This window comes from Aspergillus homomorphus (genome assembly GCF_003184865.1).
Source record: "Aspergillus homomorphus CBS 101889 unplaced genomic scaffold BO97scaffold_32, whole genome shotgun sequence".
In the NCBI taxonomy this organism is placed as follows: Eukaryota; Fungi; Ascomycota; class Eurotiomycetes; order Eurotiales; family Aspergillaceae; genus Aspergillus; species Aspergillus homomorphus.
In genome coordinates this window covers 312,382-324,876 of record NW_020291918.1, presented here as the reverse complement: position 1 = coordinate 324,876, position 12,495 = coordinate 312,382, and the positions used below count along the sequence as shown (strand labels likewise).

At 51.2% G+C, this 12,495-nt stretch overlaps 4 protein-coding genes across 4 annotated transcripts; 1 reads left to right on the top strand and 3 right to left on the bottom strand.

Moving 5' to 3' along the window:
* The first annotated feature begins 332 nt into the window (after positions 1-332).
* On the top strand, positions 333-2,466 carry BO97DRAFT_149126 (MID1 family protein). The gene is made up of 2 exons (XM_025690157.1): positions 333-1,611; positions 1,667-2,466. Exons 1-2 carry the CDS (start codon positions 447-449, stop codon positions 2,350-2,352), a joined length of 1,851 nt encoding a protein of 616 aa, XP_025549268.1. The 5' UTR covers positions 333-446; the 3' UTR covers positions 2,353-2,466.
* A 196-nt stretch (positions 2,467-2,662) lies between these two features.
* On the bottom strand, positions 2,663-4,533 carry BO97DRAFT_149164 (splicing factor ESS-2 family protein). The gene has a single exon (XM_025690158.1). It carries the CDS (start codon positions 4,407-4,409, stop codon positions 2,973-2,975), a length of 1,437 nt encoding a protein of 478 aa, XP_025549267.1. The 5' UTR covers positions 4,410-4,533; the 3' UTR covers positions 2,663-2,972.
* A 783-nt stretch (positions 4,534-5,316) lies between these two features.
* Positions 5,317-7,826, bottom strand: BO97DRAFT_350313 (uncharacterized protein; the record flags this gene model as incomplete). The annotated part of the gene is made up of 2 exons (XM_025691948.1): positions 5,317-7,271; positions 7,376-7,826. 2 exons carry the CDS (start codon positions 7,824-7,826, stop codon positions 5,317-5,319), a joined length of 2,406 nt encoding a protein of 801 aa, XP_025549266.1.
* On the bottom strand, positions 7,574-9,015 carry BO97DRAFT_149077 (uncharacterized protein). The gene has a single exon (XM_025690156.1). It carries the CDS (start codon positions 8,724-8,726, stop codon positions 7,857-7,859), a length of 870 nt encoding a protein of 289 aa, XP_025549265.1. The 5' UTR covers positions 8,727-9,015; the 3' UTR covers positions 7,574-7,856.
* Positions 9,016-12,495: the final 3,480 nt, after the last annotated feature.

Below are 12,495 nucleotides of genomic sequence, written 5' to 3'. Positions count from 1 at the left end.
TAGGACCCAGAAACATTATCTTGGTATCAATATCATTATGTAAAGCGCCGGTTTAAATTTGGATTGGACGAAGTGTGGCTCAGACAAAATGGAGATCGGGATTTGTGGCGCAGCAAGCCAAGAGAGGCATCGAATGCTCCAGGCAGCCAAGTACGGAGAACAATCCGAACGCCTCTCAATCGCCCATAAGGGGGTATAAGCCTGTCATCCATCTCCATCAGGCCCCCGAAGCGACCGACTGAAAATATCCGCACCGCGACAGTCAATCCCCCACAAGCTGAACGTTGAATGTGGGAAGGAGGATTCAAAATAGTTCTAATCAAAGTCTCTGGGACCTCACATTATTTCACGATTTTGGCAAATCTCGGCCCGTGAGGAGAAACGGTTCCTTTCTCATAATCAATGCGTGCCTCAATCGCAATCCGGGGCGCGATCAACCACTTTCCATGATGGTCATGTCGCACGGGTCGGCGGTCGCCAATGTGGTCTATGCCCTCGCCGCTGTCGCTTTGGCCCTTTGGGCTGGCCCCGTTGCTGCAGAGGAAGTAGAGACCTCGGCGCATGTGGCCGTCGGAGGCCAGGGAGTCATTTATGCCGGCGATGCTGGCGCACAGTTTGCTTTCCCACTGGGATCCTATAATGGACTGGAATTTGAAGATGCCGTGGATGAAGAAAAGGAGGGAGAGAGTCGAGGACGAGGGCTAGATTTGGTCCGTCGAGCCCCGACTGGTGTGTCCTCTCTAGGAAACAACCAGTATCAGGAACGCACGTTGAAGGTGGGCGAAACTCAGCATTGGTATTTCCCTATTGATTCGACAGCTAGCGATAGCACCAACGATACCACTTCAAAGCGAAGCAACGGAGAGATCGCAACCCGAGCGGCCACCGTCTATCTGTCCCTCACGGCCTGCTCGAAACCGAGCCTCAACATATCGGTAAATGCGACCAATGCCTCTTCCCCGGTGCCACAGCTGCAGGTTTACGTCTCCCTATCCAATTCCCTTGAGCAGCCGGGCCCCGACAAAGACAGTGCGGAACAACAGGTAATTGCGGCGGAGGAAGGCTACATGGGCACGACGCTGGTGGTTGATGGGAACATGTACATTGGCGTGACCGCTCCCAACAGTACGGTGTCTTCGGGGTCGTACACGTATCAGATCGCGGTTTCCACCGATGCCTTCTTCCATAATGTGGACACCGAGAACCAACTCGTATACTTGGTGGACTCGGACACGAACGCCGCACTCCTTACGACGGATAACCTCACAGACACCGATCTCGACGCCCAGGATATCAACAAATGGATGAACAAGACACCCCCGTACACCCTGTTTGCCAACAATATGAACAGCACCGCTATCTCGGGCCTCGAGCGATCCTTCTGCGCTCTCGATCGGCTTGCGCAGATCGGTATGAGCAACGTGAAGACAAGCATGACTACCAGGGGTGATGCTTCTCGACCCAAAGAACAATTCTATGCCACCGGCTTCAATAGAAGTTCCACCTATCTGGGCATTCTGGCTCGATATGGCAATTCCACCACTGCCGGAAATGGAATAATTGGTGGCGGGGGAAAGGTCTGGAAGCCGATGAACTTCACTACTAAGACAGGTGAGCTCTACATTTGACCGCACTTCATATGCGTAGCCCGCGCTAACAAGAACAGAGGACAACTGTGCGGTCGTGTATGACCTCACATTCTGCTCAGAAGTCGCGTATGCTGTGCCGTCGAACTCCTCCACTCAGACCTCGGCCCTTCGCTCATTCTATGACGACAATGCCGCTTCTCTCTACCAAAACTTCAGTTACTCTCTTCAGCAAGTTCAATGCAACGCTTCCAGTGAAAGCATGTTCTCCCTTGCCGTCTCCTGTGACAGCTGCGCGCAGGCCTACAAGCAGTGGCTCTGCGCCGTGACGATCCCGCGATGCCAGGACTTTTCGAGCACAGATTCTTTTCTCCAAGTCCGTAATGCGGGCCAGACATTCTTGAACGGCTCCTCAATCGCCAACAGTGGTCTATTGACTGACCCAGCCACAAACCGATCACGAAACTCGTTGATCGACACTGAGATACGCCCGGGTCCTTATAAGGAGATCTTGCCCTGCCAGGACGTCTGCCACAGCCTGGTCCGAAACTGCCCGTCCGCAATGGGCTTCAGTTGCCCAGTGGGGCGGTGGTTGAATTCTTCCTATGGGGCTCGGGACCCGAGTGGCGATATCACCTGCAGTTATTTGGGAGCTGCATACTACTTGAACATGGCAGCAGGCCTCCATCAGGGTGCGTGGGATACTCTTTTTGCCTTGACGGTCCTGTGGACCACGATTTGCGCGCTTGCTCAAGGAGTATGCTGAGTTACGCTATCCAATTGGCCCTGTCACCCCTCCTTCCTGGGGAGGGAATGAAGGGTCTTGGGAATGCATATGCGTACACATGGCTTGGTCTGGCCGGTCCCAGCAACCGTGAGATATGCGATCTTTATGTTCTTGGATACAAGAAAACAGATACCCCTGTTGAATTTGCCTGCAATGTTACTGCATGTGTGCTTGTGCTGAATGAGCGTATAGAACAACTGGACTCGGTTACTCTTTGTTCGATATAAATGCATTGGACCGGCCGGAAGAAAAAGGTATAATCGTAGTTTCCTCTTGGCGCAGTGAGATTTTCCTGGAGTGGGTTGTAACAGAATCTCTAGTCACCGATGCAGCCTTCAGACCCTGGACTGGGAGCTCTTTGATGACTGAATGCATTGAAGGATAGAAGGGCAGGAGAAACAACAGTCCCTTGTTGGCGGATAGAAAGCATGAATGGTGACGTGAAATCAAGAAACATGCCCTTGAACACTAAGAATATCAATTACACTGATGGGAAGCGCTATAGTTCAACGCGCAATGCCACCCTGTGTATCATGGTGTCTAGTCAATTGACAAACGCTCACAAAGAGAAAATCCACGGGCAAGAACAAAATAAGCAGTCATTTGCCTTTCCGAGGAGTTGGCGTCCAGATATTCCTTAGATTAGATGACGAAGTTGAAGACAGACCACTCGAACGGGGTGTGCTTCCGACTTGGCTTAGCAGCTTCTGCGCTGCGGGTGTCAGCATCTTGCTTGCTCTTATCCTGGGAGTAGCTGCATCCGTCGCCCGCTGCCCAAAGTCAAGTCGCGGACTGCTGGCAAACCTGGGAGTCATCACGACGGGAGATTTGGTCTCGCGGACAACCTTTTCCGCACGTCTCGTCCGTGCCACGCGGTCGACCATACGATGGTGAAGATCTTCTCGTTTGCGATTTTCTTTGATCAGGAATGGGTTGGGAGTTGCATCACTGGTCCCGAGCAAGTGGGAATCGTCTATAATAGAGCCATTGCCCCCGGTCGAGCCAGGATCATACTCAGGCTCATCCTCATCCACAAATGCATATCCGTTGACTCGGGGCGTTTCACTGCCAATGTATCCAGGCTCGGAATCTGTAGGGCGAGGGCGTCCGGCAATAGCATCATTGATTGCCGATATTGATGGGGAAGGCGGGGGCGCATTCCCGAAAGGTTGTTGGAGAGCTTCGTCTGGAAGACGAGTGTTCTGGTAGACCACACACTTGGGCGCTGCTCGTGAGGCAGCTTCGGCTTTCTGCTGAATTGTCTCGTGAGTGTCTTCGACGGACGACGGTGCGAACATGAGTGAGTTATCTGGCTTTATCTTCCACGTGTTAGGCTGAGCGGGCCGAGCGTCCAGGTCGGTCTTGATCAAAACCTGGTTGTTCTGGTCCGGGTTGCCACCTTGGGCCTCAATCCGTTTTGTCTCACGCCGATGATGGGCAGTTTGTCGTGTGGTTGGCATTTTATTCCCGTTCCAGAGCCAGGCATATCTCTCACGATGCTTGGCGTTTCGCTTGTCCAGTATTTTGTTGAAGGATTCATTGTCTTCACTGGTATACTTGGCTTGAAACTCCAGCAATCCGAGCCGACTCACATCAGGACCCCGGGGCTGGGTGCCGGTCACTGTCATCTGAGTTCCGGATGAGAGGGCAGACGTCACCGACAGAGGTGTATCTCCCCCCCAGCCCATCGGAGTATCGTCTGGTCTTCTGTTTTCAGTGGATTGTGACTTCATATAAGCAGAACCTGGGCAGGAACGGGCTCTCGCTGGAGTCTGCAATAAATCGGAGAGTTTCTTTTTCGAACTTGAAATCCATTCTTTATCCTGTGAATCCAATGCATCCAGATATTCTTGTTTGACTTGGTTTTCCAGAAGACCAGGGAAGTAATCGCGCGCAATGATTTCGGAGAGAGCGTTGGTGTAGACATCTTCGTCAAGGACGGTGGCTGGTCGTTTAATGCGCTTCGGTGGAGGAGGAGGAGGCATCAAGCTGCTGTCGCTTGGACGCTTGATCAAGGACTGTGAAGGGTCGGACATGATTTAGACCTAACCAATATCTAACAGCCTCATCTATAGGATGACCGTTGCATGCAATAGAGGGATGTATGACGCATGCTGACACAGAAGATGAGAGATGAATCTATTGTAAGGGAAAGAGGTAAGGCGGGGAATGAAGAAAAACCAGCAGAATAGGAGACCGCCTTGAAGCGGTGAATGACATCCATCGTCATGGCACCTCTTAATCCCGGTCCCCTGCAACTTCAGGTTTACTTGTACTGTACATGTGCTCAGAGTCAGCCTAGCTGGATGTAGCAGCAAAAGCTCTATTAGTCTTTTCCCCTTATCAGCATTTGCTCCTGTTTCTTAGAGGCCTTTCAGAAAAGTATTTCAATGCCCCCTGTCCTTTTCATTTAGTGGAAATAAATCCCAAGCGACCCCTGGTGGTAATTCTGTGAGAGTGATCGGACATCCAACTTCTCGGACCACAACCAAGAACATAAAAATCAGTCGCAAGAAGAACGGCAGGCGAACTTGAACGGATTTTGATTCATCGAACCCCGCTCATAACCAGATCCCAAACCTCTACGCCTAGGCACAAAGGAAAAAAAAAAAACACCTTATTTCTTTTTCTTTCCGATGAGAACGATCGCTGAGAAATGCAAGGGACGCGCAAATAGAAGATCAAAGCAAGCGCATAGTATGCAGGATTGGTATGCAAATGGTACAAGGAAGAGTGTCATCGCAAGAACACAGAGAGAAAAAGAGCCGAAATCAAACCTCGGCTAAGATGGGGGGTTCAAATCATAATTCGTGGAAGACGTTCTAATGGAGAACGGGCTGAAGGAGAACAGAACAAAGATAGATCTGATGATCGAAATCGGCAGGGTCAGTACGCTGCCGAATAGGATGCGCCGGGCTAGCAGATGTGTTGACCGACGACAACTTAATTTGCGGCCGCAGGAAAGAGAGAGTATGATGCTCGGCCTTTACGACGAGGGGCGACCCTAGAAGCGGCGGCCGCGGCCAACGGTGCCGCTTCAACTTCGCTTGTGGACTTGGCCCGGTCGTGGATGGAAGAAGGGATAACAGAGCCCGGACTTAGAGGCTCGCAGCCTGCATCAGATTCCGTGCGACACAGCATCTGTGCTTCAAGTTCCCGCGCAAGGCTCTTGATTTGCTTGTGATGAGAGGAGTCTGGCCTTCCAACTGCAGTATATTCTCCCGAAAGCATCTGTTCGGTAGGAATCAGTTCTCGGCCGTTTGCCAGACTGTGCACTAGTTCTGGAACACTAGCGGTCGAGACGGATGACCGGTGTTTGCGCACAATCGATGCCGCACGGGATAAGATCAAGCTTTCTTGGGAGTTGCACTTGCTGATCGGAGAGAAGCTACTCCGAGGAGAGATGGAATGCTCGATGGGTTGAATTGCACCTTGCTGCGAGTAGAACGAAAAATGTCGATCCGACTCGGCATCAGTTGCCAAATAATCATCATATATGGACTCTGGATTCAGTGATTTGTTCAGGGCCGGCCCGAATCTGACAGGACGAAAATAATCACTATCTCTCTGGTAGGCGGCCATTCCGGTCTCATAGCCAGTAGTTGAAGGCGTCACGGCCACCTGTGAGCTGACTTCCGAATAAGGTATAGAGTCCAAGTTCGTTGTGGACACGGCGATGGCGCACAGCCGGTCACATGAGACCATGGCATCATTTTCACTTGGGGCAGTGGTCTCTGTCGTCACATCCGCTCGAGGCTCGTCGACTGAATTGCGAGTCCAGTCGAAGTTCGAATTGGATTCAGCTGCATGCTCGTAGCAATAATCGATATCAGCATCCCACGAATCATAGATTGTCTCATAAACGGCTTGCGGAGCAGCCGAGGATCGCAACCCGGCACATCCCGAAGATGGCGGTTCGGGCACGGATGCTCCTGCTGTTGAACAATCTTGGGGGAGGGTGGGAGAGCCAAGTGCTTCGGAAAATTTCCTTGCGAGATCCCGAGCCACGTATACGGACAGATCGGACGTAATTGGAGCAGCTGCGGAAGCTGACTGGGGATCGACCAATGGAAGCGGGTGGAACCCTGTGTCCGGCTGAGGGGGCTCGTGGTCAATGGGAAGCTCAGGTGCGGCCTCAAGCTCCAGGGTCGCATCCGCTTCTTCTTCGCCTTCCTCTTCTTCTGGGACGCCTTCCAGATCAGATGACAGAGCGGTCAGAGACATGGAGGAGGTCCTCACACCAAGTCTCTCGCTTTCAGCATCTGTGGTAACCGCATGGGCAGCAGGAACAGGAAACATGTCCTGGGCTTGTAGTTGGGACCATGGAGCGCTCCGATAGACATCATCGTCGTCGTCACCATCTTGTGAAAACACGTGTTCGGGGTACGTTGGCTGGCTGGATAAGCCCAATATCTCGTCGATAGCCCGAGGAGCTGGCTCAGGTAGCTCAGGAGAAGATGCCAACCTCGGTGAAGAAGCCCTCGGTGGAGAATTGGCTACTCCCGGGTCTTTGGGGAATCTAGGGACAGGCCGCGAGAAATTCTCGACGACGCGCGACTCTCGTCGACCTCGGATGTCGCGCTGTTTGGGACTGATGGATATGGAGCCGTTCGGCGATGCTGGAGGGCTTATTGGTGCCGGATCGGGAGAAACATCGTTCTCAGCAATGGCTATACCGCCTTGGGTGAAATCTTCCGAGGAGAAATCTCGGAAGTGCAGATCTTGTGCTTGAATTCCTTTGAGGTTGGTGACAGGCCTCTGAGAGGCACGGATGGCAGAGAACTCGGTGACCAAGTCAGTTTCTCGAGCCTTTTCAAGAGACTGGAACTGAGACGGACTTGTGTGAGTCAGATGGTGAAAGTCGAACGGATCCGAGATCAAGCTCTTCAGCTGATCATCTGCGCGAGATGTCAGCATGAGGATCCCATGCAAGCCTAAGATGGGGCTTTCGCGTGCGATAGTGACCGTGAATGACAGAGGGTAATCGTGTGAGGGTACCTACGTGCATCGCTTGGCCGTGGCTTGTGATGCCGGCTGAAGAGTTCCGAGACCTCAAAACGGGACTTCTCGCGCTCCACCTCGTCTTCCTCGTCCAGCGTGGAGACTATATGGAACTTGCTCCCCCGACGACGCAGGATGCGACTCCCACGCGACAGGAGCGATTTCGTCACGCTTTCAGAGCGGTCATAACGAAAGCCGGCTGACGAACCGGCCCGGTCCTCGTAAGCGGGCAGCGAGGGTCCCTCGACCGAGGTCATTGACGAGCCAGGTGAACGACGGGAAGAGGTGGCGGAATTCGTTGTATTGCTGCGAGACCGGCCACTTAAGACAGACAAGCGTTTTGGACTTTGCGCATGGGCGGTCGATCTAGAGCGGGTGTGGACCGAATGCTGTTCGGGGGAGCCACTGCTGGGTGCTCGGCCATAGGCACGGTCCAGATCCTGCTGAGACATGGTGCGGGTCGGAGCAGAGGGATGAGTCGGTCAGTGAAGGGAGACAGGGTGATTTGAATAGAGACAGAACGAAACCCAGGTGGCTGTTGAGGGAGAATGAGTTGCGAGGTAAGCATGTGAATGCGATGAGCAACCGTTAGACCACCAATTGCGAAGAATTGATCCGGCTCTGGACCATGATAGGAGCACAAAAGGGTTCCCGCGGGTACGGAGTTCAATGCGATAAGAGCGGAGTCGCAGAGGACGAAGGAGGATCGAGGGAAAGGAGGATTTAAAGAAGAGGCAGATGAGCGACACGGGGGGAGGCCGGGGAGGGAGGAGAAGGAAGATGGTAGGAGAAGACGAGGAAAACCCCGTATCGTGCGGCGGGAAAGTTTCCGGTGTCGTTTTAGATCGAGGGTCGAAACGGATGCGAGAAACACGTCCAAAACTTCGAAACAGGCGAAGAGGACACTTGGGGAAGCAGCAAAAGAAGCACGAGCTCAAAGGACAGCAAATGGAAGAGAAATAGGAGAGAATTTCTGGCTGTGAAAGGAGGGAATGGAAGTACGGGACTATGTCTGTATGGATGGAGTCCGAGGGGGTAAATCGAGATCGAGGCACACCACCTGTGATCAATACGTACAGTACCAGAGCAAAGACAAGACAAAAAGAAGGACGACTAAGGTCGGATCGGGGAAGGATAGATAGGAAAAGGGAAAAAAAAGAATTTGAGGTACTACCGTCTGGGGGGAGCGAGAGAGAAGAGGTAAATGCAGGAGGATGAAAGAGGACGAACGAATGGGAAGAAAAGAAGAGGAGATCAGAGGAGGAGGAAGACGAAGAAGATAAACAATGATCAAAAGGAGGAAAATGATACTCGTACAGTGAGTGGACTTGCACAAAGACAACCATGACCATGACTATACACAACTCTCAGTTAGGTACAGTACTTACTTAACTTGCTCTCACTCCCTCCCTCACTCCTCACTCACTCACTGACTTGCTGATGGGTTGAGGTGGGGGACAAGGCAAATGTGCAAAAATACCGTCGATGAGCCTCCACCAAGGGAAATTACCTGTCTGTTTGTCCCAGGTTGTAATTTGGTATTATCACTTTTTTTGGCCTTGGGAGACAAGACTGGAACAGACACTAACTACGACTACTCCGGGGCTACTTAGTAGTTAGTGCTACTAGCAAGTTAACGGGGCCCGGGGGGGGTATTCCATGAGAGCCTCCCTCCTCATTTTCTTTTCCATTTTGTCGACTGATAATCTGGTAAGCCGTAATGTGCGCCGTCCCAGCCACGTTGGCTGCTGGGAATCCTTTTTATTCTGTTTAGTTGAAAGTCAAGCCGTAGTGTACCTAGTTAGTACTCCATACCCAGTCGGGCAGTGGAACTCCTCGCTCTGGTCTTTGTTCTACCGACATTTTAAAGTTTTATAAGCCTGGGAGGTTGAGTGTCCGTTCTTCCCCTTGGTCGTTCGTCCCCATTCCCCCCTTCCCCGTTGTCTGATCGAATTTCTCCATTTATACTCGGTGTGGGAAGTAGGAATGCTGGGGATAAACCATCATCAGTATTATCATTATGGAGATATACAGTGACCAACCAGCACTGGCACCAGCACCATGTTCACAAGATTCAAGGGCCAAAGGGCTAAAAAGTGAACAGTCTAGAGGGACTGATTGGGTGTCTTATGTTTATGTGTACCAACGATTGCTATAAGAAAGTGTGCCAGACTTAATACTATGTACTTACTAAACCTTGCTGACTGGTCATGGCTTCATACTCATAGAAGTACAATACTCATTGCAGAGGGCAAACAATCAATTGGATAACCGTGAAGCTGAAGAACAATGCCCCGTCGCCTATATATACGGCGGAGATCGTTCCTGCCTTCTATTTTAATCCCTCAACTGCTGCCCACTCTGATTCACGGAACCCGCCGTATGCTTGCTCAATCATCATCGCACTCTAACCTATGAATCAATTGACTCTTTCGCAACATGAGCTTCGACATTATCCGGATCCGAGGTCCTTCCTCGTCCTGAAAGAGAAAAAAAAATAAAAAAAAAAACCAATAAAATCGAAATGCCCCTCTGTAATGGACTTGGATGTATCCCCAATACGTACCATATCATCCATCCCGAGTCTTGAATATCTGCAATTGAAACTCAGAAGATTCGGGCAACCTTACCAGCCCTGAATTGTAGGGGATGATCCCGCATGGGGTACCTCACCGTTGGGTAAGTATCTGCGGTGGGTTTTTGCCCGGCACAGCCAAAAAGAAAAGAGTCGGATACACGAGCTGCGAGCTGAAAAACTGTCCGACCCCGGGGAGGATGTATCGAGGGCACTGTACCTTGTACAGTGAAAACTGCGAACTTCCTAATAGGGCAACAGAATTGAACCAAATATTCCACTCAGCTTGATGTGCGGGAACTCTGCATATGCTGGTGGGATGGGAGGACTCGCATACGTTTTCCCATCCCCAACATGTGTTTGTGTGTGTATGTACATACAGTATAGTATGCGTGGACAAGATGTCTACGGACTCTACGGACTTAACATACCGAATGTAAAGTACATACATACATCGCTAGGTGAACAGATCCATTCACTGGAATCCAACCAGTCATATCTCTCTGTATTGCAGTGAGCATATTACTATACGTATACTTCGGGTGCTCGCTCTCCTCGTTAATTGCACTGGATGACAAGTCACAACACATACAACATAAGCAAGCTAAAAAGACGGCGGAATCCCCTCAGCCCCAGTTCCGTCAATACGAGATGTCAATTCAGGCACCACCAGATCTTCATTCGCTTGTACTGACAGTCAGACCCCAGTTCAACGTTCTCTCCACTGACCATCGCAAAGATTCATGCTAGCCCAAGGTTCCGGCTGCTTGACTGGACGCCTGACGGGAGCTTCTCGGCCTGGCTGAAGTTTGTGAACGCCAAGCGGGGGCGGGGGGAAGAACCCAAGAGAGTCGAGTCGAGTTACAGCAGAGCAGAGGATTATCCCGAGGTTCCTGTTGGCGTATCCTTTTCCCTCCTCCTAGAGACACTGAATGTACAGTACGGAGTACAGTGAACATCTATCATATCATTGCTGTAGCTCGCCGACCCATGGTTCTGGGAATTAGAATGGCAGACGGGGCACGCCATCGCTACTTAGTCTAGAAATACCACGACCGGGCGTCGGGAACGACCAGAGAAACTCTTTTCGGGTCGTCCATCGGGCTGAAAGTATCACTAGGTTCTCTATCCTTCTCACACTCTCGGAAATAATTCACTCAGGTGCTGTTTCCATTGCATTCTGCGGGCTGCTGCTGCTGCTGCTACTGCTGCTGCTGCAGCCACGGAAGAGAAGACCGGATACCGTAAGTATTTTGCCTAGGCTGAAAAAGACGGGCGGGGAATACCCACTCAACGTGGTGGGATAAGACTCATCACATCAAATCGACGCGCGATCATCCTGGTCGGACCCATCGCAGATTCATGCAGTGACCAGGATCTCGGGGTTCACTCAAAATGGGATTGTAACCAAATCGACCCAGTTCCAGGCAGAGGTTACTCCTAGACAAGACAAAGAATACTGACACCGAAAGGGTCTGGAATCTGAGTTTGACTGTCGCTATCGTCGTGCATTTAACGTCACTTCTCTCTGTCACTCTCCGGCCTCGGACCCGAGTCAGAACCCCGGGTGTCTCACTGTCCGGTCTTAGGATAGGTTCGGCATTTAACAGCCGACAGGACATTTGCAAAGATCAATCACTTTTGTTGCTCTGTGGTTACACCCAAGAAGCAAGATTCGAATTTGGATGACCCTCGATGATGGAGAGAGGAAGTGAGAGGGAAAGTCCGCATCATCCCAGGAACAGGAAGGACGCACACCGCTTCGTGTACCTGCAGCTGCTCGTGCAGCTCAGGCACTGCACGTTCTGGTTCCGATTCTTGTTCTTGCTTAACCTACTCCGTAGTCTAAGTTTACATGAGTAGCTGATAACTCATGGGTACGTCCTGTACAGTACAGACATAGCCATAGACCATATGTACATTTTATTATATGTACTATACAGTAGGTACGGAGTAGGTAGATTGGCTATCGGCCATCACCCGGAGATGATCGTGTCGAGTAGCATTACAGACCAGATCCACCGGGTCTGCGAAATTGGACGAGAAATGGATCCGGGTGATCCATGTTACTCGTATCTACTATGTATCCATCTTTCACTTGATAAAACAATCAGTGAGTGCTAACTAAGTTCTTTGTCAGGTGATGATTCGATCCACCCCCCAGCAGCAGCAGCTCCTCCTTGCGTAGGGAGGAGGGAGATTTTTTTTTCCCCTTCCAAGTTGTGGGTTGGGTAATTTTGGGTGGGTAATCGTACGAAACTGCAATGGAAACAATCAACAAGGGTATTCGAATCACTTTGGGTGTATTTGCAGTTATACCATACATCCATGATACATACAGCTATCTCTTTTCCCTCTTTCTTCCTCCATTAGTAGGGCCAAATCTGCCACACCACTGTCTCGGATTCTCAAGCTTCAGCCTTCAGCCCCCCCTTTCCTGACCCTTTTCTCTGCCTTTAGAACTCGATCCATCTCCCTAGCGTGTTGCACCATCCGTCTTCACCTCCCAACTTCTCGGGCTCCATCGTTCGACCTCCTGACGATCC

What these genes read in the sequence shown, in the direction of transcription:
- BO97DRAFT_149126 (XM_025690157.1), top strand. Translation starts at nt 447, where the DNA reads ATGATGGTCATGTCGCACGGGTCGGCGGTCGCCAATGTGGTCTATGCC. An exon ending in GAACTTCACTACTAAGACAG is followed by an intron (nt 1,612 to 1,666) that starts GTGAGCTCTACA and finishes TAACAAGAACAG; the next exon opens with AGGACAACTGTGCGGTCGTG.
- BO97DRAFT_149164 (XM_025690158.1), bottom strand. Translation starts at nt 4,409, where the DNA reads ATGTCCGACCCTTCACAGTCCTTGATCAAGCGTCCAAGCGACAGCAGC.
- BO97DRAFT_149077 (XM_025690156.1), bottom strand. Translation starts at nt 8,726, where the DNA reads ATGGTCATGGTTGTCTTTGTGCAAGTCCACTCACTGTACGAGTATCAT.